Here is a 27766-nt window from a genome sequence, read left to right on the forward strand (position 1 = left end):
TCTTTCTGAATCATTCCTTAAGAGGAAATAGCATGAAAAAGAACTCTTGAAACAAAACAAATTTAACTTGAGTTTTCAGTTTTTAAAAACAAGATGTATTTTTGGGTGATTCCCATGTTATGTTCAAGTAAACGTGTTGATTTCATTTAGAAAATATATGTGAAGATTTGAAGAACGGAGTTGAATCCTTGAATAAAGGAGAATTAAGTAAAGAAAAAGCAATTCAAGAGTTACTTGGCGGGATTTCTTTGATGCAGAGATTCTTTTGCAAATGAGAATATCATTTGTAAAGCCTCTGAGAGTCAGAGTGAGAAGGAAGAAAGGAATATGTCAGTGAAAGAATGGAAAAAAGGAGGAATATCTTGTAGATGATGCTCTTAAAACAGCTGATGGAGATTTGGATATTGAGGCCAGTGCTAGCAGCATCTCAACATTTTCTCCTCGACAAAATTGATTTGGATGATGATGGGCTACTTTGCCGTACAGTCTGATGCACTGGAATATATGGTGACAGTTCATTCTTATACACTTCTTAATCCTCTTCCAAGTAATTAAGGGCATTTGTAAGTGTTGAAAGCCTGCAACACATTTTTAGTTATTCAAAGAAGCTGTCAGATCAAAGTTAATCTTGGGGAAGCTGAATAAACCAGGAGATGTCCCTCAAGACAAGCGTTTTAGATTTTGTTCTCTATGTAGCATGTGGGTTATTCTATTGGAAATATTTTTACTCTGTGAAAATGAGATTTATTTGGAAATTTGTACCATAGCGATCACCAAGTATTATGAAGCTTAATAGTTATGAAAACAATAAATTATAAAATTAATTTAGACTCTCCCAAAAGCTTTTAGTGTAATGGCCAGCACTACCACTACTCCTCTAGCATAAAACTCAAGCATTGAGCTGATGTCTTTCCTAATTAAAATATTTACATTATGTCTTAACACTTCTAAAACAAAAGCTGTATGATAGTGTCAAAGAAAATGAATTCCAGAGGTGTGTGATCATTAGGAAAATATTCTTCTGGTATTCCAATCAGCTGAAGATAGGAGCAACTGAGGACACCATAAGTATTATAATGACACGGAAGGAAGATAAATTAGTCTCTCTGAACTGGTTCCCAAGATATGGAATGCTCCAGCTTTTATCCAGTGCATTAAATTACAGCAGAAATTAATAAACAATTCAGTGCGTACTTGTGTTCTCTTAGCTCCTGCTTCAGAAGACAAGAAGGCTAATCTTTCTGTCCTTTAGAGAATGACCTAACTTCTAGTTTACATGTACTTGTTTATCACAGATCACCTGGACACTCAGACACACATCACAAGTTTGGAGACCCTCACAGGTCCAAATCAGTCATCTGAAAGCAGGGATTCTGCAATAAATTTTGTATGATATTGTCTAGATGACTATGTGAATGTATAAAATTAAACTCCAGTTCACATGAAATGAGAGCCAACATGGCGATGCCGTGAAGATGAACATAACCATTATTTTCTTTTTGTCAAGAGGAGCTTTATGATCAAGTTGCTCACCAAAAAAGTGTTTGAAGTGTTTGTGTAAAGATTTCATCCAAAGAGAATAATGATAAGTATTTATTTCACAAAGAAGATACTATTTCTGCTAGTTCTCTACCTCTTTACCTGAATGTTTATGTTGTCTTAGTTATGACGCAATGTGCTTTTACGTTGTTGGGAATGATCAGTGTTCTGTTGTAGGATTTAACTTTTGCTGTCTGTTTTGTGCTAATCGTGTCTTTTTTGAATTGGTAGAATTTGGAGTGTAATGGATGTAAATGGTAACCATCTGAGGAAATGAACTTTCACCTTGTTTAAGTCATGCATAAGTAAAATGTCTGAGAACTTTTAATGCATGTATTTTTGGCTTCTATTTTTAATATCTTACATTACTAATCCTGCATAAAATTTTGCTAGTATTGTTTTAAATTGCCTTTTGTTTTTTGAAAAATGGAAAGTGAGAATCTCTGATGAAACTGAAGAATAGAAATCTTTTTTTTTTTTTTTTTTTTTTTTTTTGAGCAGATGAAGTTTTCAGCAGCGTAGAGGCATTGTTACAAAAATCAATCACATCTTTGTTCTAGGCCAGCACCTCTCGCCTAGTGAGATACACCTCACTGGTGAACCATCCAGAACTGCAAATGAGGCATAAAGCAGGATTCATGTACTGTAATGAGGTTCAAAGAAATAGCAATTGATTGTGAGTCAGGTGAAGGTTAAATTGTGTGAAATATACTACTTTAAAGCATGCATTCTGCAAGGTGTAGCATCTACTGCATATATTGCTTGCTGTGTGAATGGGTTTTGCATTTACTTCTCTGCTTATTCAGCCAGAATGCAATGGCTTACTGTTTCTGCTGGGTAAGTCAGCTATTCCTTTAGGGAAGAAAATTGAGTTTTAGTTAGAGCTTTTCTAACTCTCATTATCTGATTCTTCTATCTTCATAACATTCATTTAAGACTTAAAAAATATTACATCTAAATTCTTCTCTTGCTTGGAGAAGCTGTGGGTGCCCCATCCCTGGAGATGTTGATGGCCAGGTTGGATGGGGCTTTCAGCAACATGAATGAGAGGCAGGTATCCCTGCCTGTGACAGAGAACTTGGAACTATGCAAATGATCCTTAAGGTCCCTTCCAACCCATTCTATGATTTTGTGATACTATATTTTATACTACAAATCTGAATATGCACAAATGAGTTTATTCCTATCAAAAGCTTAACAGAGATAGCTATTTCAGTAAACTGTCAGACACTCTGAATGAAGTGGGGAACTGATTATAGGTTCATTCGAAGAGCCGGAATTAATGGGCATTCTTTTATGGAGGAAAACAGATGCGTTCTTTCTATAGGAAGACTTCCAGTTCTACAGACATGAAACAAAATTAACGATATGAATGAATTATTTTGGTACTAAGTAGAATCATTAAGGTTGAAAAAGTATTTTCTGTATTTATTAGACAAATAGGTGGTTTCTTTTTTATTTGCCTAAGGAAGTTTCTGCCCCAGCAGCTTTTTAGATTTTTTTTTATTTAGAGTTAATTTTGTCCTTGGCCAGGGAAATGAGTCAAAAAACATGCACTTCTAGATTTTAGGGTAACTTTTTTTTAATGTAGGAGATCTGTGGTCAATAAGAATATTGCTAGAAAACATGCAGATCCATTAAGTTCATGAGTTATGAGCAATGAGCTGGGAAGGGAAAATGGAAAGGATATGTAACCTGGATTTTCCTTCTGACATGGTATCTGAACACAGTCAAGGCAGGTATTTGAAAGTGTTCTTAGATTTGGCAATAGAAGTGCAGTCATAGAAATGCAATAGGCTATATTAATACCTCCTAAATAAGGTACTTATACAAGCATAAGAATGCTTAACTAAACCTTTTTGGGACACTTAAGTTTTAGTCATATGAATTGTTTTTTACATGTTCCTCTTTTTCGCACTTTATTATACAGGAAGAAAAACATGGCACATAGGCATCTGTATTTAAAAGGAGTAAAACAGTGTTTAATTGGCAACAACGTACTTAGAACTTAGTTTTCAGAACTGACAGTTGAGAGAGATGGGGCTCTTAAGCCTGGAGAAAAGTTCAAGGTGACCTTATAGCAGCATTCCAGTACCTGAAGGAGCCTATATGAAAGCTGGGGAGGGACTTTCCATAAGGGCACGTAGCAACAGGATGAGGGGAAATTACTTTAAGCTGGAAGAGGGCAGATGTTAGGAAGAAATTCTTTACTGTGAGAGCGGTGAGACACTGGAACAGGTTGCCCAGTGAGGTTGTGGATGCCCCCTCCTAGAAGCATTCAAGGCCAGACTGGATGGGGCTTTGAGTAACCTGGTCTAGAGGGAGGTTATGATATAACCAATAGCAGGGGGTTGGAACTGTATGATCTTAAAGGTCCCTTCCAACTGAAACTATTCTGTGATTCTATAATATTGTTTTGAATGTCATTGAATGTATAGTATTGTTGCCAAGATTCTGGAATCCAAAATAATATGAAGTTACACCTTGGATGTAACAGCATACTGCTGAAGTTGTTTTTTTGTTTGTTTTTGAGTTTGTTTGTTGAAAAGTGGAGGTAGAATCTGTTTTATTTAGAAACAGTTTCTACATTTGAGAATTTAATCCAGTATATATGACACTTAAAACAACAAATGATCAGATGCCCGTGCAAACCCATCCTGAAACTCAAATACTTCTATTTTGACATTATCTAATGATGGATGCACATTGGAAGATACAATCAGAAAACTATTGGAGAATAAATGCCCTCATATACTTTACTTATATATACACCTAATATTAGTGACCAATATGTATAATATTAGTTAGTTCATATTCACATAGGGACTGTTTGTTCTAAATTTGCTTAAATTATGAGCAAAGGATAGATCACTGTAGTAACAAAAAGAACTAACTAAGATTTATTCGTAAAAATGCCCTACATTGTAAATATCTGCCACTTTTATCAATATGATCTGTACCTGTCCTGAGTTCTGCAACCGTCTGAGAAAGCGGCTTGTTCTTTCTGACTGAATTCACTTGGTCTCCAGTAAACATTTTTAAATATATATTGTTTAGGGTATTAGGAAAACTGCTGATGCTGATTACAAACTGTTTCCCTCTGTCCTGTTTTCATTTGCCTTGCAAACATAAAATGACTCTGGCATTAAGATTTTAGCATTCACAATTTTCACATTTTTCTCCTTCTCAGGTGTGAATCAGAAATAAGACAGTGATGCGTTGTGGTTCAATGTGGCAGGCAGCTGAACACCACACACCCTTTTGCTCACTCTCCCGCTCCCAGTGGGATGCAGGAGAGAATCAGAAAAAAAAAAAGGTAGAACTCATAGGGAACTCATAGGCTCAGATAAAAACTATTTTCTAAGGCAGAAAAGAGAGAGAGAAATAACAAATTAGAGTTATTTATATATGTGTGTGTGTGTGTGTGTGTGTGTGTGTGTCTATATATATATATATATATATACAAAACAAGTTGTGTGTGTGTGTGTATATATATATATACACAAAACAAGTGATATACAGAGCAACAGGATATACAGGTCAACACCCTCTGGCTGATGGCCATCCAGTCTCTGAGCACAGCAGCCCCCCTGGGCAGTTCCCCTTGGTTCTATAGTTTTTCACATGATGTCATAAGGTATGCAGTATCCCTTTGGCCACTTTGGGTCAGCTGTTCTGGTTCTGTCCTCTCCCAGCTCCCTATTGAAGCTGGACCCCTTGCTGGCAAAGCAGTGCAAGAAGCTGAGAAACTGAAATGTCCTTGGCTCTGTACAGCACTGTTCTGCAACAACTAAAGCATCAGTGTGTTATCAGCATTGGTTTTCTCCTGAAGCCAAAACATGCCATTATACCAGACACTATAAAAAAAATCTCTGTCCCAGCTGAAACCAGGATATGAAGTCACAGCAACAGGGCTAGATACAAGGCCCTGTAAGCTGCTTTCTTCTGTATTTTATGAAGTGCCCCAGCAATAGAAGCTTTTGGTTTAACTGTGCAAATTGTATATATTGTATAATCTTCAGAAGAGTGAGAAGGACAGAGATATGAGAAATAATTAAAATTAAACATTTTGTGTAATTATTTTCAGCTATTCTATGTTTTATCATATTTAAAATTTCCCGTATTGTCTTTCAGCTAATGTATTAAAGCGAATTCCATGGAGAGGTTTTTGAAGCCATAATCTATATTGAGAAAATTAACCAATAAATGAAATTTACTCCTGTTAAAAATAGCTTTAAGATAATTGTTATGAAAGCGATGATTGGTTCAGAGTCCACTGACTTGAAGAAGGAGAACTGTTGTGCTAGAGTCTATAACCATGAATAATTTTCATATTTGTCCAGTTTTTTGCTTATTTTTTCTATCTTACTCATCTTGAAATGCGCAGTTGGTGTGGTCAGTGCCAGTTAGGATGTATCCACGCTGGGCCTAACAGCAGGATTTCCTGGCTGAACATATGGCGCATTTCCTACTATCTGCAAATAAGGAGCAAAATCAGACTTAGCATTGTGTTATCTGAGTTTCCAAAAATGTAGATTTTTTTAACACTGAGATTATTTATTGAACATTGATATCTTTTTAACAGTGAGGATTGACAAGTCTTCATTTTTTTTTCCTTTCACAGATTTAAAGTAAGCCATAATCTGTCAAAATAAGATAAAATCTGAGTTTCCTGTATACTGACTATATAGGTAAAGCCATGTGTCATGGTTTAGAAAGTTTAGAAGGTTTTAAAAGCCATATTAATCAGTAGATCACAACTAATGCAGTCTTCTATTTAGGTTATGAGGAGATACAGGGAAGTGAAACAGAATTTCAGCACATGATTTAGGGACAGTTGGCACTTTTCTGCTTAGGAAGTGCAAGGCAGTTCTAGAATCTTATGTCAAGACTTGGCCTTTTGGGCTGATGAAGTCTACACTCATCAGTTTTCTTTGGAGTTTGTCCATGTTGAGATTAATTGGGTCTTTCTCCTACAGTGATGCTGATTTTCACACAACTTGTGAAATTCAAGTATTTTAATATTTATATCTCTTTTTCCAGTTTGGCTGAAATTAACAGTTACCCTCAGTCATGGCAGTGGATGATGATATAGATAGAAAAAGCAGACAGACTACCCAGATTTCAGAGTTTTCTATCTCTGCGTTCAAAAATATGTAACTTAGGCTATTGGAGAGGATAGATTATTATTATATGGAGGAATGGGAGGAAGGTGAAGAACTATTTTTGGAAAGAAGGACATTGAAAAGAATTATACAAATATGGAAATAAAGAAATGTGAAAGATATTGTAATAAAAACACAAACAAGAAATACCTATGAGTTTTAATGGTTGGATACTCAGATGAACATACATTTGCTGACATTACTGTAATTGTTACTGGATATTTTTTGTGATGAGGTTTGGTGTCTTAGCTGGAATTTCCATATCTTCCATCTTAGACCTGTGACCTGACTACCAGGGAATAAAATCAGTATCAGTTTTCCATTCTCAATAAATGTTTAACTCAGTGAATTAAATAGTTCTTTGAATATTTAATTGTTTTATGGGAAAGAGAACTGCCTGAACGGCAAAAGTAGATTCCATTTGGATTAACCAAGGGGACACTGATGTTGACTTGCTGGGCATATCTGAGGAAGGTAAAAGAGAAAGTTGGGACTCAGTTTTCTGTGTTCCCAGGCATTGTTCTAAGTGCCGGACTTCCTGTAATAAAAAGAAAGGTTTGTTTTGAATGGCTGCTCCCGCACCAGCTCAAGAAGTGGATTCGTTGTTGGAACTCTTGAGCAGAGACTGATGCTTCACTGCAGCCTGGATTTAGGTAGTTTTATCCTGTTGGGATTGGGGCTTTATCTACATACCTCTCTTTAATATTGATAATCCTAAATACTCAGAGTACTGGTTTCTATAATTTCTGTGCATGTGTGTTTAAATTTCAATTGATGATTTTGTCTTAGTGCCTGAAAATCTCTTATGTGAAGCTGAACCTTTGCACACTGATGTGCGCTTTACACCTGAAAGTCTGACTGCATTTTATTTTCAGTAGCTAAGTGAAATGTCCATTCTAATACTGAATTAAGTTAGTTTTTTAAAATCACATCCAACTTTGGAGCATTAGTTTGCTAATCTGACCCCAAACTAGTAGTTACTGAAGTACTAACAGTAATAATATAACAGTGGGCAGTGTGCAAGGCCACTCTTTTTGACTTACTGTTTGAAAAGTATTTGTTAAGGTGTTTTTTTCTGTCATAGTGAAAATGGTCCAAAATTTTTTACCTGAAGTATTTAGATGTTTCTTTAGGGAAGATAAGAGAGCAATGATATATGCATTATAGTGATTTATGTATTATTAGTTACCCAGTTTTATTATTGTCCAGATAAAAAAAATGTATGTTTCACTTACTGTACATTAAAAAAAAAAATGGTAACTCCCAAATTCAAAACAACTGATGGAATCAAGCCATATCTAGTAAAAAAAGAAGGGAAATTATTCAAAATTGTATTTCATAATGTCTTTTGTCAGAGAATGATCTTACATTCCTTTTAAGACCTTATTTTAATGAGTTTGCATGTCTTCAACTTGCTTAAGCTACAGCTTTCTTTGAAATGGTTTTCTGTGTGGCTGTCATGAAGAAGTGATGCCAATAAGTAATGTTCAAGATTACGTATTTGTACATATTGCCAAGTTTCTTTGTATAATAAATTTATGAGCTTTCTGAATTCTAGCATCAACAGTAAGGTTAATCTTATATTTGAACTATAAATTTTTTTGTAAGTTGAAAAATAGTCATGCGTACTTGGGAACCTTCTGAAAGAACCCTTCTTCCTGTTTGTAGCTGGACAGTGTTTATAAAGTTTCAGCTTGGCTAAAGAATTTAGTATCTGTATGAATGTAAGTGGAGCCGGCTTTATGAATAAAATGAGCCTTTCCCAGGCTTTCCTTTTCATTGTGAAATGGGCCATTTCAATCAAGTAGTTTTGCAGACTATCTTAGACTTGTTTTTCCTGTTCTTTACAGGAACAAAATCCTTAAACCATTTTCTTTTCATAGCTATGAAATCCTTTTTAAAAATGAGTCATTAAAAAATTTATTAAGAAGTGTGTGTATGTAAGTGTCCTCAAATGTTAGGAAAGGCCAGAATCACGAACCCTAATGTTTTGATTACCTTTTACGTGTAGAAGTACAGAACAGGGACTGTTTTGAAAAAAAAAAAAAAAAAAAAAAAGCTTTTTGATGTCAGACCTACTTTTCTTTCAGTGTATGTATTGGAGTTTCAGAATGTGTGACTTGAAGAAGTGAAAAGGAGATCTCAAGTAGAAAGGAAGTTAAATATCAAATGGGAAAAAAATATTGCTACCTTTCCCAGAATTCTTACACAACACTTCCAACATGAGAGTGCAGAGGATATAATTTTTCAAAAATGAACCTAAATCACTCTGCCCTTCACCACGGGAAAATATCCCAATACAAAACATGCTGAAACATTTCAGGATCACTATAAGGGTTGGAATAAGGTAATTAGCGCTGGCACTGGTTTATTCTCCAACTTTATTAGCATGCAGGACATAAATGGTATAAATGGTTCTGTGGACTTCATTGTTTGTCAGTTCCATTCTGGTTCTGAGAAGATGTGCGTTTCAGAGGGAACAACCCACTCTGCTCATTGTCCTTTATTCTGTCCCCTCCGTTCTTCTGCGATGTTCTTGTTATGCCAAATGCTTTCTTCATTCTTCTTGGCCCAAACGACTACTTTCTCTCTAAGAAGAGAGTTTAGTAAGAAGTCTACCTTACACAGTGAATATAATAAATGTGGGAAGGAATTATGTCTTGGCCAAAAGGACCTCTGTGAGAGCAAAAGAAAGATCAGGAAAGGAACTTGTTTGTTTTTCTGTAGCATATTTATATTTTGAAGTTTCAATATATATATATATGCATGTATATATATATCTATATATCTATTTGACAGTAAGTTCAGTCTTGATTGAAAATTACTGGTGTACAAAAATGAACAGGTGTACAAAAATGTACAAAAAAACCCCACATCATTATAGTTGAGTTTTCTTCTGTTTGCAGCTGTGGAGCATATGCCTTTAAAATATATCCCCTTTTATCTTTTTTAAATTAACCAATATCCTTGCTTGAGTAAATGCTATTGATTCCTTACTCCAAAATAAAATGAAAATCTGAGAAATTTTAAATATATATCCTATATCTCAGTAGCTTTGTTGCAGTTTTACAGACGGTATCCTACGACTTCTGTATTGGGTGCATTAAAAAGAGCATGGCTAGCAGGTCAGGGAGGTGATCCTCCCTCTTTACTCTGTCCTACTGAGGCCTCGTCTGGAATACTGTGCCCAGTTCTGGGCTCCTCAATTTAAAAAAGACAGGGATCTAGAGGGAGGCCAGCAGGGGGGCACAAAGATGATGAGGGGCCTGGAGCATCTCCTGTATGGGGAAAGGCTGAGAGACCTGTGGCTTTTCAGCCTGCAGGAGGGAAGGCTGAGAAGGGACCTCATAACTGTTCATAAATACCTAATGGGTGGGAGCCAAATGGATGGAGCTCTTTTCAGTGTTGTGGAGGGATGGGATGAGGGGCAAAGAGTTAAAACTGGAAGTTGCATAGAAATGTTTTTACTGAGAGCACTGAAACAGGCTGCCAGGAGATGCTGTGGTGTCTTCCTCTGGAGGTATTCAAAACCCTCCTGGACACTTTCTTGTGCGACCTGCTGAAGGGAAATGCTCTATCAGGGGGGTTGGACTGGATTATCTCCACAGTTCCCTTTAATTGCTGCGATTAAGTGATTCTCTGAAAGATTTCTGTAATACTTCAATATCTGAAAATGAAGACACAGGTGAAAGTCGAATATCTGGAACTTGTTTGCAACTACAAGAAAATTTTGACTTTGATGACCACGCACAAGTCACACAGAAAATTGAAGCACATGTTCAAATATTGGTCTTGTAGTTACTGCATGGTCAGCATTGACTCCATTCCATTATACAGTGCATATGCCGCTAATAATTTCTTGAATAACCTCAATCATTTGTAGCAAGATGATTCCATTTCTTGCAGCAGATTTGTAAATGTTGTCATTCAGATGCAATTATATAAAGGCAAAATTTCCTATATAACAAACAAGAATTTCCTTGTAATATGGACAAGGTATGGTTACCAACTGTTAAGTTTTCATTTTAGTATACCGCAGTAGCCCTAAATAATCGTTAGTTCCTTCTCTAGTAAGTCAACGATTTTCTAGACAGGTATCTTAGTGATTTTAACCAGGCAATGTAACTACATTTCTCAAATAGAAATGTTTCCAGTACGCAATAGGAATAAATGCAGCGATTGAAAACTGTTTTGTGTAATACTTGGTAGATTTTTGTGCAAAAATAGGAATATTTGGCAATAATTCTGCTAGCTAATATTTTCTCTGTTCTTTTTTGACACATCAAAAAAGATGTTGACAGGAATATCCCTTTCGGAAAGGCCTGTAGTTGAATTTGTTCCTGTTTCTTTTTTTCTTCTATTTCTTTTTCCTTGAAAAGTGGAGCTGTAGCTGCCATTCTTCTGGCCAGAGAAGCCTGGATAAGAACTCCCTTCTGAGCACATCAAAAGAACACTTTAATTAGCTGAAAAGTTGCTTATTCTTATATCTACCAGGATTAAAATTGCTTTCACTGAAGAACTTTTGTAATGGTCCTCATTTTCTGTTGGTTTATTTGGAAATTTTGTAATTAGTGCTCAGATGTTAAAAGCTGTGCATAGAAGCTGATATTTTTTGAGGGAAATCTTCTCATTAGTTATTTTTCAATTTGATGGTAGAATATATTCTGTATTATTATGTAATGTTATCCTCTAATCTGGCACAAGTATGGAAAGAAAAGAGGAAACAATAGGGTTTGTAGTCAGGGATACTTATTTTCTGTACTTTCAGGGGTTTTCACCATGCATGTTGTGTGGCAGAATTTTATTATTATCCTCTATTAAAAGCTGTTTAACTTCCTATCCTGTATCTCCACCGAAGCAGAGGCTTCTAAAACAGTGGAGAGTTTTCCTGGGAGTAGGCAGGCATGAAGCACCAGGGACGTGATTGATTTTGCTTAGTTCTATCATGGTTGATTCTGTGCAATACACTTTTAAAGGGTGCTGATGACTTATTACAGATAGAAAGATAGATAGGAATGCAGATATTCCTTTTGGTGATTTTTCAAGTTTTGGACTTGATGTTTCAGTACAGGACCTTGCAGAGCAGTTAGGTGTGGGATGTGTGCTGTTTGTCTCAGCCATGAATTGGTATTACATTTAAATATTTGCAGTGAAAAGCCAGTTATCATGTAAGGTACAGTATAGCTTTTCAGAAGAGACAGAGTCTATTGTTACAGTCTCAGTGCTACATGTTATTTACAATATGAAGAATGTTTTTAGAGTGGTCTTTCTGAGCTGTGCATTTGAAAAAAAAATTGCCTTTACATTAAAAAAAGAGAAAGAAAAAGAATAAGACTTGCATACACAGTCACCGGTGTTAGTCATTTTACAGGGGAGGGAAGGAGGAAAGGAGGAGGGGAAGATGCAGAAATCCTCCTCCTCTTAGAGAGTATAGTAGCAGTGTGAGGATGCCTTGTCCTCATTTTTATTACTTCTGAGATTTTATTGCTGGCAGCCAGATGTGCTGAAACTCCTGACGACAGCATCTATTCACTACGTGTTTTTAATAGGCTTAGAGAAATATGAGTAGTGTACATGAAAGCAGCTCAGCTTCACACTTCAGCTGGGAATGCCCAAAAAGCTTGCTGCTGTTTAGAATTCTTGCTACAGTCAGGAGAAAGCCGCACGGGTGCTAAATCTTCTACGACTGAATTAGAAGAATAATGACTGTACAATTAACTATCAGCCCCTGCTCACTTAGGCACAGTTTTTACAGAGATCAGGAGAAATATGGAACTTGATTGGCATGTTTGCATTTGATGGCGTGTACAAAATAGGCGACTTTTAAGACAGGTGGTGAAGAAAAATAGAAGGAAAGAGAAAATGCAATTTGAGACACTGCGCCAGGTCTGCAATTCTGTTTTATCTCATTTTCACGGGGTTTTCTCATCCCCTCCAAATATTTTACAAAATGATCTTTTTGGACAAACGCTGAACAACACGAGGTGAGTAGAAATGAAACATATTTCCCTTACTGTTTTTATGCCTAGGCTGATAGTAATCTATTTGCATGCTTTTCTGTACGATACCTTTATAATTACACCCTTAGATATTAACATTTTTATGGTAGCAACAACTCTAGTCTGTTGATGCTTTTCTGTTTTATGTAAGGATTTGAATGAGAACTCAGGCTGCAGAAATAAAACCTGCACAGATAGAATAAAACAGTCAAGATGGATATGTATCTTTCAAAAACATTAGCTGCCATTAGCAGCTAGCATTATTAGCTATAATCCTTAAAGCATATTAAATATTCATAAACAAATTTGTCTGAGAAATTGATTTCTGCACGGATGTGGCAGTGAAAGGATTAAATGCTCAAAGATGTGCTTGTTTAACAACGTATAATTTGTTGGAAGATGTAAATTAGCAGTCCTGCATGCCATTTGCAAAACAGGCAGAAAGCAGTTTCTTATTTTTAGAGAGCTTGGATTCTGTGTGTGATGCTCTTCAATAATCTTTTTAACTAGCCAAATTACAGCTGCTCAGTGGATGCTTTGCAGTAGGTCAGTCAGCTCTGTAGGCTATTCTTTTATGTAGAGCTATTTTGTGGAAATGAGAAATGATAGAGAGAAGTTGTTGTTTATTTGTGTCAGATGGTTATTAAATTGCTTTCTTAGCTTTATATCTGAGAGTAAATGGAATTAATAGCAACTCATTTTTCTTGCATTATTCAGAGAAGATGGGCTGTAATACTGATGTTTGGAACTTTTTCATGCTGCTATTAAATATTAACTGTAAAAATGATTAAGAATTATCTCAAAAAGATAGTGAGTGCAGATCAGGGAGAAAATGAATCCTGTGGGTTTTTATAAAGATAGTGCACTGATGGAAACATTCTGGAAAAAGGGGGGAAGTAATATTGCAGAGACTATATCCAGCATTTTAATCTTCTCTCTATCTGTGGGAGAAATCCCTTTTAAATGGGATATTCTTTCTTGAATACGATGGTATTTGTACTTAATACTTCAGAAAACTGTTATTTCCCAGAACATTGTTCATAGGATTCTCTCCTTACTGCTGATGGCTTTCTTTAAATAAATATTGTAATTTTTCTTTTTCTTTTTCTTTTTTTTTCTTTTTCATTTACTGCTTTCAACTTTGAGTGCCTCAGCTGTGAATTTTCAGTCAGGCACGCAGAGCCGTGCAGTCAGGTTTAGTAATCAGTTTCAGCTTAGTGAATTAAGATTTTTCTTAGATACAAATGAAATCTGTGTTCACTGAGAATTTTCTTACATCCCTTCACTGTGCTGTGAAGTATTTGAAGCTTGACAAAATGGAGCAATAATTCCTCTATATTATCAACCGTGATTGCAGAGCAGTGCCTATTTCCAAGTGCACAGTTTCAGGCCTGCAGTAACCAAGCCCTTAGCAACTGTTACAGTTGTCTGCAAACCAGTTCCTGCTTCTCTGGGTACGGTGTTGCAGATTGAAGTGCATGCATTCTGCAGATCAGTGTTCGTGCTTTTCCTTAATTTTTTACAGATACGTGTACATGATGCTTTTAGGGGCAAGTCTCAGGCAAAAGCTGCAAGCTACAGCATTTTCAGTGGAAAAGACATCAAAGAAATATTTTATTGCATTTGTGGTGCCTGAGATTAGAGTTACATTTATTTGAGCAGACCGGCAAAGAAGAAAGGATTACCAGGAAACCCAGCCTACCGCCTGGTATGGGCTGTCTTGTGTAGCATGAGAATATTTCTGCATTTAAAAGAAGCTCCATAGGGTTTTTCTGCTTTTGGCTCAAGAAAACGTGCTATTTTTTAACGATATGCACCACTAATTGTGAGAGACAAGTTAGCTGTCTGTGTTCTCTAGGTTAAACTTTTCTTTTTGGAAGTTATTCTGAGGTTATGAAACAAAGATATTTCTTCTGTATTCTGAATAAGTACCACTATTTTAAATTTGGTCACGATTAAAGGGCTTTTGAGTACTCACTGCAAAGTTTTGCCTACATTTAATTTGGAGGGTTCACCTTTCTGCTGCCATATTGACTAAAAATTCTATTTTAGTTTTTCCAATTATTTCAATGTAGTATGTATTTTAAGTAGATTTTTCACTTAGATTTGCAGAATTAATGTGTCTCCTAGAACCTTACTGTTTGTGCATTAGGAGTTCAAGTTTCAGGACTGTGGTAACAGTTCTGGAAAAACAATACCTTTGGAATGCCTTTAGAAAACAAAAATCACCTTAAACATGTAAAAGATTCTGCTTTATCAAGGTTTATCATGCTCTATCTCTTTGGGCTCTGAAGTGAAATATTTATTCAGACTGAAAAGAGATGACTTTCGCTTTTTCGGTTTTATTTTCAGTCTGTTTTCATATCTAAAAAGTAAAAGTCAGAGTCCTGAAAGATAACAGCTGACATGAAGCACAGAATGATTAACTGCCGGTATACCATGCAGTAATGTAAGAAAACATGCTGTTGCATATTAATAACATAGCTGGTAATGGAATATAGCACGGAAAGTCATAGGGAAGTTCAGACGCTGTGATTTTGTTTCAAGAAAAGCAGCCATCGTGGCCTCGGTATTCTGGTATTATGCTCAGCATTAGCAGGAATATATATTAAGCTGTTTTTTGTCGCTTTAAACTGAACCTTATATCAGTTTGATTTTTATTGCGTATTGTTTGTGTTACAATCGCTGATGTGAAAAGATCCATACAATATTAAAGTCCTTGTGAGTTACATTAATTTTACCATGCAAATGGTCTTAGCCTCTGCTAGCAGCCTCAGCTGGAGGAATATTGCAGTTCAGTTCCCTTTTGCCAGCTCCACGGCAGCACTTTCCAGTCAGATGCTGTGGGCATAGGAGTGTGATCCCCTGGGCCTCCTCCAGCCCTGTTCAGCTCTGGCCCACAGCTCCAGCTGGGGCTGCCGAGGGGCCAACAGCTCATGGCCTGCTGCCTTTGCCTGCCTTGTACAGCGCTGTGTCCTGTGCCATCGAGTGCTGCCATGGGAAACCAATTCAAATAACCGAATGTTAGGAAGCCACTAGAATTGTTCTGTATTCTTGGCACATGGCACATAACTAGTTTGGGGAATGAAGTCTTCGTGTGTCTAGGAGGAGAAAGGTTTGGAGAAAAGTTAGGAGGGCTTTTCTTGATTCTGAAAGCATACCACGTGCTTAGTTTTCATCCAAATTCTAAGGCAGCATCTAAAGAGGCTTCGGATTTTTGAACTCCAAAATGTTTCTGATGACTTCAGCTGACATCCTTGTCATTCAGATGAGTAAAGGGAATGAAATAAAGTTTTAAAATGTCTGTGAAAACTTCTAATTATCAGATATGTGTGATTTCTCGATTGTCGTTCTCCATTTGGAGTTCAGGATACAAATACTGTGCTGTCAGATGCTTTATTTGTAGCAGCACGCTTTGAGAAGTCATAATAGCTTTGGGCAATATTCAGATTAACACATCACTGCATAATGGCGAGTAGCCTTTGTGAGTAAAATTGATGCAAAGTGCATGGAGGAGTATCACTCCAATTTTACCTTTACGATAGATATTAGCAAGCTTTTTCCTAAGAATGAAAAGCAGTGGATTTTTCCCACCTCATTTTTCCCACAGCGTGTTATTATTTCTTGTGTTAGAGCTGTGTGAAGGTGAGTTTGTTGTACAGGTTGGCCACACAGGGGCATAAGATAACTAATATATTCTGCCCTGAAATAGTACCAAGGTTTTTCTCACCTGTACACAAATTCTGATTACAGTAGTGACTCGGGAATGGTCCGTGTTTTGAAATTAGACACACCTAGTTTAAAAAAAAATCCTGTATTTTATCCCAGTAAATTAAACCCCAGTGTTTTTAGAGATTCTTTTGTGTTTGTACTGCTTGACCCCCTTGGCAAGTGTCTTTTACATTAGCATGCTGATTTTCAAAAGGTTACTAAATACCTAATGCATTACTTTGTTCATAAAACCAGATATTTACATAGAAAATACCATACTAGCAATAAAATATGGTTTATTTTCATGATCTAATTTTCACTTTTGTTTCCTGAATATACCTATGAGCTATTTACTAATGCTCCACTTTACAATTAAAGCAGCGCATGATGTCAAGAATTACTGGCACAGAGATTTGTTATTCATCATGGCGCAATTAATGATTACTTTGACATTGAAGGAAAAAGATCATTTTCTATTCCTAGTTGGGAAACAAATTTGTGGAGATTTTGTGGAGATATTTCTGCACAACAGTCTTTTCTTCCCGACTCTGTAAAAGTTCAGTGAAGGAAGGGGTTTGCAGTAATTTTACGGGTATGTTGCTTTCACACGGTTATTAATCCAAGAGTCAAGGATAAAAAGACACTGATGGCACTGATGGTACTGAAAGTCTGTTGTCCGTATTCTGACATAAAAAAGTGAATAATAACTGAAATTACCTCTCATCTTATTTAAAATGGAGTTTGTCTGTAAGTACCTTTAAAAATGCACTTTCCTGGGACTTTCAATTCCCTACTAGATTTATATAATATTGTCTTAAAACATTTCCTGAAGTTTACAGCTGGTGAGCTTTATCAGCTGAAAAAGCCATGCAGTGGTAGAAAAAATCCCGAACTTTTACTTGTTTTCCTTCTCTTTATATATATATATTTTTTTCCTTAGTGAGTTAAAGGCATGACAAAGCTACTTCCCCCCACTCTGGTTCAACCAGAGTTTGTGTGTTAAAGCAGACTCAAACAGGACTGGGCTGAGAACAGCCCTAGATCTCTGTATCGTGTCAGAGAGGCTGGCCATGTCAAATGATCCTCAATTTTTTTTTTTCATCTGAAATTATTGGTATAAACCATATTTGGATGAACCCCTATGCATATATATAAACATGAGAAGACTCACTGTGGCAGCAAGCTGTGTATGAAGTGCAGAAAGAAACCCTTCTGGTTTTGTTTACTAGTTTCCTTTGTTTCCCATGAAGAGCAGCTCTCAGAATGTGGAGAACCTTTTTACTTCTTCTTCTTCCTGTAAGTAATTTCAAAAATTGCAAGTTTTTGGATGACCAAAACACCCAACTAAACAACAACACAACAACCCAATGAAGTGCTAGCAGACAGAAGAGGTGAGGGAGCTTGGTGATGAAATCAGTGATTACGTTTGGACTTTTTTGCACCTTCGTCATGCATCTTTCGCACAGAGCACTGTGTCCTCTTTGAGCTGTGAATGAGTTATATGTAACACCATCCATCCTTTGCCTCTTAATTTGCTACTTCAGGAGAAAGTGAGGCAAGTAGCATGAGTATTTTACTTTTCTCATTCTCATCTTTCTGTTTCCCTTGGAAGAAGCAACTGAACATGCTAGCTTGCCCTGAAGCTATTTCTTTTTGGGAAGAAGTTCCGTACTTCATCCTGTTTTGGCAGTTGTTGGTTTTTGGCTTGTTTTTTAAATCCCTGTTTCTAGGAAAAGAGTCCGATTACAGATATTTTCAGAGAGAGAAAACTGAGATTTCCTTACAGAACCATCTCTCTTCCTATCTCTTCCAACTCTAGAGAGAGATACCTTCTGTTACTTCCACCTCAGTTGCTACAGATTTAATAAAGTGACATATGCTTCCTCCATGAATCTCACAGAGCTGGGATATTTGCAGCCGGAATGGGTTTCTCTCTGTTCTCGTTGTGCATCAGCTGCTGTTATCTGATGATGGTAATAATATCTTACCTGGCATATGATCGAAGCTCCAATCAGGAAGGAAAAAGAAGAGTGTTCAGATATGGACAATTTACCACAATTGAGATAGTATGTTAAATTCACAAATTTAAATCATCCTAAATTTGAAACTAATCAAACATGCCTTAAAACTTGATTTTTTTTTTTTCTTTTTTTTTTCTCACTTGCAGAAATCTAAGCTCTATTTGAGTTGTCAACTACAACATCTTTGGTCAGAATGTATGGAAAGAAATCCCTCTCATTCTTGAATAACTCTAAATCCATGTAATTCCTAGGAACATCTCCATGAGATGTGAATATTATCTAATTTTTCCATGCACACATTCCAAGAGACATCCAGAACTGGCCATGACCCTTTTATGAGCTACTAAATCCATCTGGTGGTAGATCAAGCTGTGGTGACTGAAGGACTAAGAGGCCACAGCTTGCCATTTTGTCCTTATTTAGGGTGTTGTCACTCCTGTAAAAGTGGCCTGGATGCATTTTCAGTCTGTTTCTCACTGCCTCGGCTTAGAGTTTAGCATATAGGTACAAAGCAAAGGCAGTAAGCCAAGCCATATGCTATAGCTAGTCACATGCATATTCATAAATATTTCAATTTTACCACCTGTATAATCAGAAAATCCTGGTGAGGAGTTCCAGCACCAGCTCCTGCAGCCCCTGCTGAGTCCTGGAAGCAGTGAGAAGGAGGAGGACAACTCCTGTTGGTATGGACCCTCCTGCCAATCTCCTTCTTTCTGTTTTTTTTTTCTGTTTTTGATCTTTTTAGCACTGCGTGATTCATGAGAAGAAGAAGTTTAGAGGGGTAAACACACTTATTTAAACCTCTTCAATACTATCTCAACTTAGAGACGGACAGAGTGTCACACATAAAATTTTAAACTTTGGATGTGTAGGATAAATGGGAAGGATAGAAGAGAACAGAATGGCAGCTGAGTGCTTGTTGCCTTTCTCTAGGGACACTGTGATCCTACCAGCTACTGACTAAGGACCTCACATCCCTTTAGATGTCCCACACTATCACTAAAACTGAAAAGTTATTGGTATCTAGGCTTCAGGTGTTTTACAATGATACAAAGAATAATAAATAATATCGGTCCTTGATAAAAACTGTGACATCTAAGATGAGTATTGGAGATGGCAGCTTCATTTTAGCCATGCCTGTAGATATGGTGTTTGGACAAGAAATTGGAAGTATTTTAAGTCCTTGACTTCACTTCAACATGTGTTTTGCAATGGAGGGGCAAAAGAAACTTTCTGGTAGCTACCTTTTCATTTCTGTTTTTGTTTTTTTGTGTTTTTTTTTTTTTTTTTAATCTGACAAATAATTTGAGAATAATAGATGAAATAAAGATCTTACTTATCAGAGAAGTTTGTCCCAAATCTGTCTAAGTATGACAATGACTAAAGATTGAATTGTTAAAACATAACATTTATTGGTTTTAGAACAAGAATCAGGTTGGATTTACCTTGCCAAAGGTTGAGTGAAATTACATGCTGTCTTTATTTATAAGGCTGAAATGTGTCTTCATTTTCAGAGCTTTTTCTGTTTGCAACTTTTGAGTTATCTGTCTGATGAAGATATACTTCAGATTCTTATCGTATTCAAGATATTTTTTTGTAATGAAACTTAATCAGTGTTTTCAAGAAATTAGTTTTTATTTCATATCTCACAGATTGTAACAGCCATTAATATTATAATCTGTTCAAAGGTGCACAGACTAAGCTGACAGGCAAGGAAAAGCAGTTATGTTAACTGCAATTCTGATAATTGATAAATATTTATGTATTTAAGCCTATACAATAATACATAAAATTACTAAGAAATATTCTACGTTGCAGAAGTTTAGTGTGGGGCTAAAAGTTTGTATTGTGCACCAAAGATGGAGTCTTTGAGTATAAATCAGGAAGATGTACTGCTAAACTAAAACCAACTCCTTTGTTATTAAATAAGTGATAAAATAATAATGTGAGAAATTTTGATGCAAGTTTGAATATTTTTTTTCACATAATACATTCAAAATATTTTTGAAGTGTCTTAAGAAAATAGTGAAATAAAGAAAATCATTACTAAAGTATGTAAGCTAAGAATTTGAAGATGACATCGCACTTCAATTATCAGTTTATCTGTAGCCCTACAAAAAATTATTTGCAAGTATAGATAGGCAAAAATTATTAAAGAATCTAAAATAACTGAAAGATATGTCTGCATCCATAAGTGTAACATTTCCCCTCCTCTCCTTCCCGCCTATTATATACTAATTCCTTGATATTCTTGGTATTATTTATTTTTTATGTTGGTGCTTCCATATCTTCAGATTACACTCATAGCAAATGCTTTTTGTGTGGATGCCTGAAACTAGGCATAGTCAGTGTCCCATTCAGTTGGCAACTTCCATTTTTCACTGCTATTGGTGTCATTGTTCTGTAGAACTACAAAAAAATGTGTTTTTTAAAGAAGTCTCAAAGTTTACAGCTCTTCTGTGTCACGGTGACTCTAACATTGTGTTGGACCATTATTCAAAGCACCTACAGCAACTGCTTCCAATGCCCTATTTTCAAGAAGTTTTCCAATAGACACTACTTCACCTAACTGTCATAGCTTTGCAAGTTTTGGAAAATTGTCAAGTAGGACAGAAGAGATTTTAAATGCAACAAGAATTATGATTTTAAAAACACAGCAATTCAATTCATGTGCAGAAAAGCTTGTGTTTACTTTTGTGGATCTTTTGTGGTAAGATACGCCCTTTAATAGTAGGAAGCATGGTCATGAGGTATGAGGAGTATCAGTAATGGCAATTCTTTTGCCGTGCCCAGAAAATGACACAAACTCCTCTGCTGAAGTTTTCTGGTGTTTATTTCCTATGCGATACATCATGTGCTGTATGAAGGTTACTTCATTTAGTTATTTACAAAGAACTTCATGACGCTGGGTGTGCAAGTACACGCAAATGAATGATCAAGTGGAATCTTCATTTTGTTTTCTGGGAACTTAGGTTCACCTTTAAGATTTAGGCTATGTGACCAAACAGCTTAAATAGAGATGCGTAAGGATTTTGGGCATAGCCTTCTCTCGCACCAAGGATGCCCTCAGTCAAAGCAGCAAACTGCATTGTATTACTGACCAATGACTTCTGTAGATAGTTAGCTAGGCAGCTGCTCCGTCCTCGTTACAGTGATCTATTTATTTATTTATTTTTGGTCTTGGGGTGGATCTTTCAGAGTTTGTTTTTATTAATGTAAGTTTTGAACATGGTTTCTCGACTGTGTTGGATGTCAGGGGAAAGTTCTTTACTATGAGAGTGGTGAGGTGCTGGAACAGGCTGCCCAGAGACGTTGTGGATGCCCTGTCCCTGTAGGTGTTCAAGGCCAGGTTGGATGGGGCCCTGGGCAGCCTGGTCTAGTATTAAATGGGGAGGTTGGTGGCCCTGCATGTGGCAGGGGGGTTAGAGATTCATGATCCTCAAGATCCCTTCCAATCCTGGCCATTCTGTGATTCTGTGAAATCTGTGAACATATGTAGATAAAGTGCATTTACTTGTGTTTTCAAAGAAAAAGTAGGTGTGAGGATGTTGGGCAGTTAGGTATGTTTGCTAAGGCTTGTCAAGTATAATGGAGACCGTAAGATCCAGGTAACTGTATGAGATACTCAGAGATTTTGTTTATAAGATTGCAGTAGTGTACAGACGTGCCTCATTATCCTGTTAATCACAGAAAAATATTCACTATTTCTTCAGTGACTGTTGCTGATGGTAAACTGGGGAAGAGCCGGCAAGTCTGCATTTCTGTAGGTTTTATTGCTGCAGTTCCATGCAACTATTTCAGAGGGATCTGTACAGGATTGTGATCTGCTCGTGAAATCCATTACGAACATGTCTGTATGTTAGAGTTCACAGCTAAATATAGAAATAAATGCAGCTGAGAAATTTGAGCATTTCCTACTGACGTTTAATTGGGAAACCTTTTGAACGATCATTAGTATTTAAATGCTGTTTCAATAATCAGTTTTCTACTGAAGTTATGCAAGATACATTAATCAAAACTTTGTTTTAGTTGCATGTGAATGATGTCAAAACTGTTCTTGTATCATACAAAGAAAGTCTGCTGCATACATTTACCTTTGATCAGAGCAAGTGGATATTAAAAGAACAGTTTAGGTCAAGATTGAGAGTTAGTTTTGAATCTACCATTGCTTCTACCATTGCAGTCAAAGTGAGGTGAGCTAGGTAAAATGAAGTAAATTTAATTTTTATTAAGTAGGCCTTTTAGCAATTGAATTCTGAGAGTTACATTATAACAATTTCAATTTGGAGCAGTGTGTTACTGCATGGTGCATTTTTTCCCTTCAGAAAATGATGTTAGTTCATTGCAATTGCCGAAAATACGTATGGAAAAATACACTGAACTCTTAGGAGTGCAACAGTGTGGAAATAAGATAGGAAAAAGACTTTATCGTATAGACCTGCTCACATTGCAGCGTGTTATTTCTGTCCCTTACCTAGCTGTAGTTTTTCCTTGCCTGTTTCAGTTCTCTCTGCTTACACAAGAATACTGCAGAGTAACAGAGCACTTTTCTTCAGTCATGCATCACGTACTTCTCATGTGATGCAAAGTTTAAACTGTGGCAGTGGAGTGACTGTTAGGATTTCATTATCCCCAGGTATCTAAAGAACACATTTCAGAAGCTTCCATTTTTTTTCCTGTGTGGGGATAAATCTTGTTCTGTTTCACAACAAAAACAATTAAATGTTCAACGTCTTTCCCTATTCATATCACTGCTAAAAATGCATCTCTTATCTCTGTCTTAGTTTGCAATTAATTTAGCACCTGCAGAATTGGTGGCCTTTTTTTTTTCTCCAAAGAGAATGCACTACTTCAAGTTATGTAATCAAAATGATGAAAAAGTAACATGTTCTCATGCTAATGTGTTAATTTTAGGTTTCTGGACTAGTCTTTCTTTTTATCAGCATTGCACTAGATTAGCTGTGTATTGAATAGATCTAGAAAGAAAATGCTGTTTTCAATTATTTTGACAGGTTTTCTTCTTAATCACTTCCATTCCCTGTATTTTTAGAGTGCATTTTAGCAAAGACTGAAATGAATACACTGAAAAAAATGTAGGAATATGCTGTAATGATTGAAGTCCATGCATGTCGTACTGACTGCAAATTGGTTAATGCCAGCATGAAACTGATGCAGTCGTAGTAGGGTCCTTGGCTACAGACCACAGACTTCACCTGCACTCAAAACGTGTCGGGAGGTCCAATTTAGAAGCTATACAGAATTGTAAGAAGAGGTTTATGAGAGCATTTGTGAGAAAGGATACTGTCAATTTCACAGCAGAAGTCTGTATTAACTGCAGTGAAAGCATGCCCTCCATTTCGCCTGATTATATTTTCAGTCTATGATACACTCAGTGCTGATTAGCTGCACTTTCTGCTGCAGGGCTGCTGCGTTCTATTTGTGGTATATAATCATGTACAATAAATAAGACAGAATACTTAACAAGGAATGATACTACATATGAAAGTATACATGTATTATTGTGAATTAATTAAGGTTCCATTTTTAATACTAAATGTCATTTTTTTTTTTTCATTTGAAGAAAATCTAACTTCATTTCATGTATGGAGGAAAATAAAAATTTCAGGTATTTCAGGTGTTCTCTCACTTAGGCTAGAACTGTCTGAGTAACTTGAAACAATCTTTTAGTTTTGGAGTTGTAATCCTGTAAAATGATATTTTAGATTTTTACATACAGAACTCTTATGTACAGTACAATGAATAAGGCACTACTGCAGCCGTTTCTTTTGTAGCTATGTAATCTGCTCACTAAGGAAGACTAAAACTGTCTAACCAAAATAGGACTGTTTTCCATGAATTTTTATTGATCTTGATTAGTCAGTGGAGCTGGTTTTTACATTGGTGGCTTAATTCTTTTAAGTGGTATTTACACAATTAATTTGTTTAAGAGAATTAGAATATCTACTTTTGCCTTGTTCACTCAGCAGATCTAATACAATGAAATAGCTATATATTTTGCACGAAAAGCTCTTACAGTGTTCCTCCCAAACATCCTTGTATTTATTCTCTCTAAACCATCTTTTTTATTAGATGGTTAGAATTTGGGTTGCAGTGAATGAGAAGGGTAAAGGAGCTTCATATTTGATCTCCTCGTTATGAACGTATGTTCATTGTATGTCACTTGAGAGGTGAGAGATCAAGATACTATAAACTCATAGAAATGAGCAATGAGCTTTAGATAAACATCTTTTACAGAATGCAAATTTAATCTTTCCACATCAGTCCCATAGGTGCCTGCTGGGGCTGACCATAGCTGCCACATTATTACCTGCTTAAAAAGTTTTCAACGCCGTCTTGAGTTTTGTATAGTGTTTATAACTGCTAAATACTGGATGGAACATGCTGTTCTATACAGCTCTGAAACAGAGATACTGGAATCACTGACCATAATTCCAGAAATCTATTCCTAGTAAATCTACATTTCAGGAAAAATAATAAAAAGAGATTTAAAAAAAAATGCAACACACTAAAACCACAAAAGAAATAGGATAATGAAGTGGAAATACGCCCATGTTTGTTTAGTTATTTTTGAAAAGAGACATTCAGCAGTGCATGTATGTATTAATTACATAGACATCAAGGATGAAAGTGATTAATTTGGTCAATTTTAAAGAACTCCTAAAGTGTGATGCAGTCAACATAAGGTTCAGATAGAATGCATTTGCAAATTTCTTAATCTACCATGTTCAAGAATGAATCACCTTGCAAATGGTGTAATCTTAAAAAAAAAAAAAATTAGATTGAGAAAACTCTAGAAGATGTACTGTAGGGAAAGATCCTTCATTGTCATGGAAACAAACAAGATGATCTAATAACTGCTATCCATCTCCAGCTATGTTCTACTTCTGCCATAAATTTTCAGGTGAAGTTAGAAAAATGGGGCAGTTTGTATTATTTTGTACTGAAATTCCTGTACTATCTTTGGAAGTTTATCTTTCATTAGGATTAGGTAGGAATTATTGCTTATATTTCATAAATGCTTAATTAAAACACATGGGGCTAAAAAGGACTATTATCAATGCAGATGTTACTGCTGCTATTCTCTCTGATTTTGTGCATCATACCAGCATCACTTTGGTCATATTTTGCTAATTCTTCCTTCAGTCCAGTGTGAGGCAAGTCTAAGAACTGAAAATAAAATTTATTTATCTAGATTATCTCTGACAAGAAAGACTTTGTTTTCAGAAAAATGTTGGGACTGTGTACAGTAATTTGGCACAAGTTTTTAAAGATTAACTAATTTCCTTTGAAATTATTCCGTAAATAATAATATCACAGATAAAATGTGTGCTTCTTCCGATAAGCTTAATGATTCATTTGTCAGATCCCCAGTCTAATGGCTTTTCTCCAAAGAGGTAAATGCCACTTGCTTACATGAGAAGTTTGTAGTTGGAACATCATCAGAATTTGGGTTTCTTTGAGTTCTGATTCTATATTGAAACTTTGTTTTTTGAGACTTAATTAATTAAATGGTTTCAGTTGAATGGGACCTTTAAGATCATACAGTTCCAACCCCTCTATAGGCAGGGACACCTCCCATTCGACCAGGTTGCTCAAAGCCCCATCCAGTCTGGCCTTGAATGCTTCCAGGGAGGGGGCATCCACAATCTCACTGGGCAACCTGTTCCAGTGTCTCACCACCCTCACAGTGAAGAATTTCTTCCTAAAATCTAGTCTAAATCTGCCCTCATCCAGTTTACGCTACGTGCCCTTATAGAAAGTCCACCCCCAGTTTTCGTTATAGGCCCCCTTCAGGTACTGGAATGCTGCTATAAGGTCTCCTTGGAACCTTTTCTTCTCCAGCTCTCTCAACCTGTCCTTGTAGAGGAGATGCTTCAGCCCTCTGATCATCTTTGTGGCTCTCCTCTGGACCTGCTCCAACAGCTCCATGTCCTTCTTGTGTGGAGGCCCCACAACTGGATGCAAGTAATTAGGTGGGGTCTTACGAGAGCAAAGTACAGGGGCGGAATCACCTCCCTCGATGTGTGTGTCATGCTTCTCTTGATATAACCCAGGATATGGTTGGCATTCTGGGCTACAGATGCACACTGCCAGCTCATGCTGAATTTTTCATCAACTGGCACCCCAAATCCTTCTCCTCAGGTCTGTGCTCAAGCCATTATTTTAATTAATTTACAGCTGTAATGGCTTCAATTCAGAAGTCAAGAGTATATATAATGAAATTGCAAAAAAAAAAAACCAAACAAACTGGGATAAAATGTGTAAATTCTGAAGGCATTTTTAATGCTTGCTGCTTTTATCTGCAGCTCTGAGTTTTCATTTAAAATGCTTTAGCCTTTACATTGTTAAAATGTTCAGCTATATGAACTTCTGAGTCACTGTATACAGTTGTGAAATTGAGCTTGTATTAAAAGGTGAAAATCTGGAAGGAATATTGCAAAACCTAATACTGGGCTTAAGAGGCTGCCAGTAGGCATCAAGAAAATTTACGGCTGCAGAAGGAAATGAGACCACTGCCTGCATGTGCCTCACCTATGCTGAGATACTTCACAAAGCACCATAGGCTTCCTGTGACACTGGTGGAGAGAAACAGATACTTACTGGAGAGAACCTAGCTGTCATGTTTCAGGTAGCTACATTATTTTGAGTCTGTTGCTGATCAGTGAGGATTAGAGAGTCGTAGCATCTTTTCTAGGAGCTCACATGTACACAAGAGACGTGAATGCTGCTATTTCCTGAAAAATTCCTTGCTGCCCAGATTCTGTCTAGTGCCCCAGCTCACACTGCATGCCTAACATTTTACATTCTGAAGATAATTAACCAGATAATGGTGATAATAGTGAAATTGAGAGTATTCTGAGAAAGATGTGTGAAACAAACATTAGTTGCCTCGTGTCAATCTGGCTCTTAGGTGCACTTAGATTTTTGGTCAGTTGTCTAAATGAGGTTGGTGTATCCCTGTTACGGTGATTGTGCTGGCTGTTTTGGCAGTATAGTGTATGGAAATACTTAAGGGTGGTGTAATTTCTAAAGAAAACAGAAGTTTCCACTGAATAAATATTTGTTTACTTATTTTTCCTTTAGGCAAGGAAAGTTCCTTCAATGTTGCTTGGAAGAAGATTCATATATAGGAAAGAAATTATTACTCAAATAGTATGACAGAGAAATGCTCTCCCTTTCTTTCTCCTAGTAATTGAGTAGTAGTGTCTACATAAAAAGTAATCTTGTTCTTTCATCTGTCTCCCATGGTTGTCAGTAGGAGAAATATTGCTTCTCAGAATACACACAGGTGGGTTTGTTTTTCTTTTTG

The 27766-nt window shown here is 36.4% G+C and overlaps 1 protein-coding gene across 36 annotated transcripts in view; it reads left to right on the forward strand.

The window, feature by feature from the left end:
- Positions 1-27766, forward strand: part of RIMS2 (regulating synaptic membrane exocytosis 2) — a 437811-nt gene that overhangs the window by 127286 nt on the left and 282759 nt on the right. For 14 of the 36 annotated variants that reach the window (XM_042868736.1, XM_042868749.1, XM_042868753.1 and 11 more), the window contains exon 1: positions 12567-12688. The exons of the other annotated variants lie outside the window; for them this stretch is intronic. In XM_042868736.1, coding sequence (XP_042724670.1) covers positions 12567-12688 — 122 coding nt within the window. Of the gene's footprint in view, positions 1-12566; positions 12689-27766 lie in introns of those variants that run through there. 36 annotated transcript variants of the gene reach the window in all.

The sequence above is a fragment of the Lagopus leucura genome, unplaced genomic scaffold, assembly GCF_019238085.1.
Source record: "Lagopus leucura isolate 7727_CA_CO unplaced genomic scaffold, USGS_WTPT01 Super-Scaffold_100002, whole genome shotgun sequence".
NCBI classification, from domain to species: domain Eukaryota; kingdom Metazoa; phylum Chordata; class Aves; order Galliformes; family Phasianidae; genus Lagopus; species Lagopus leucura.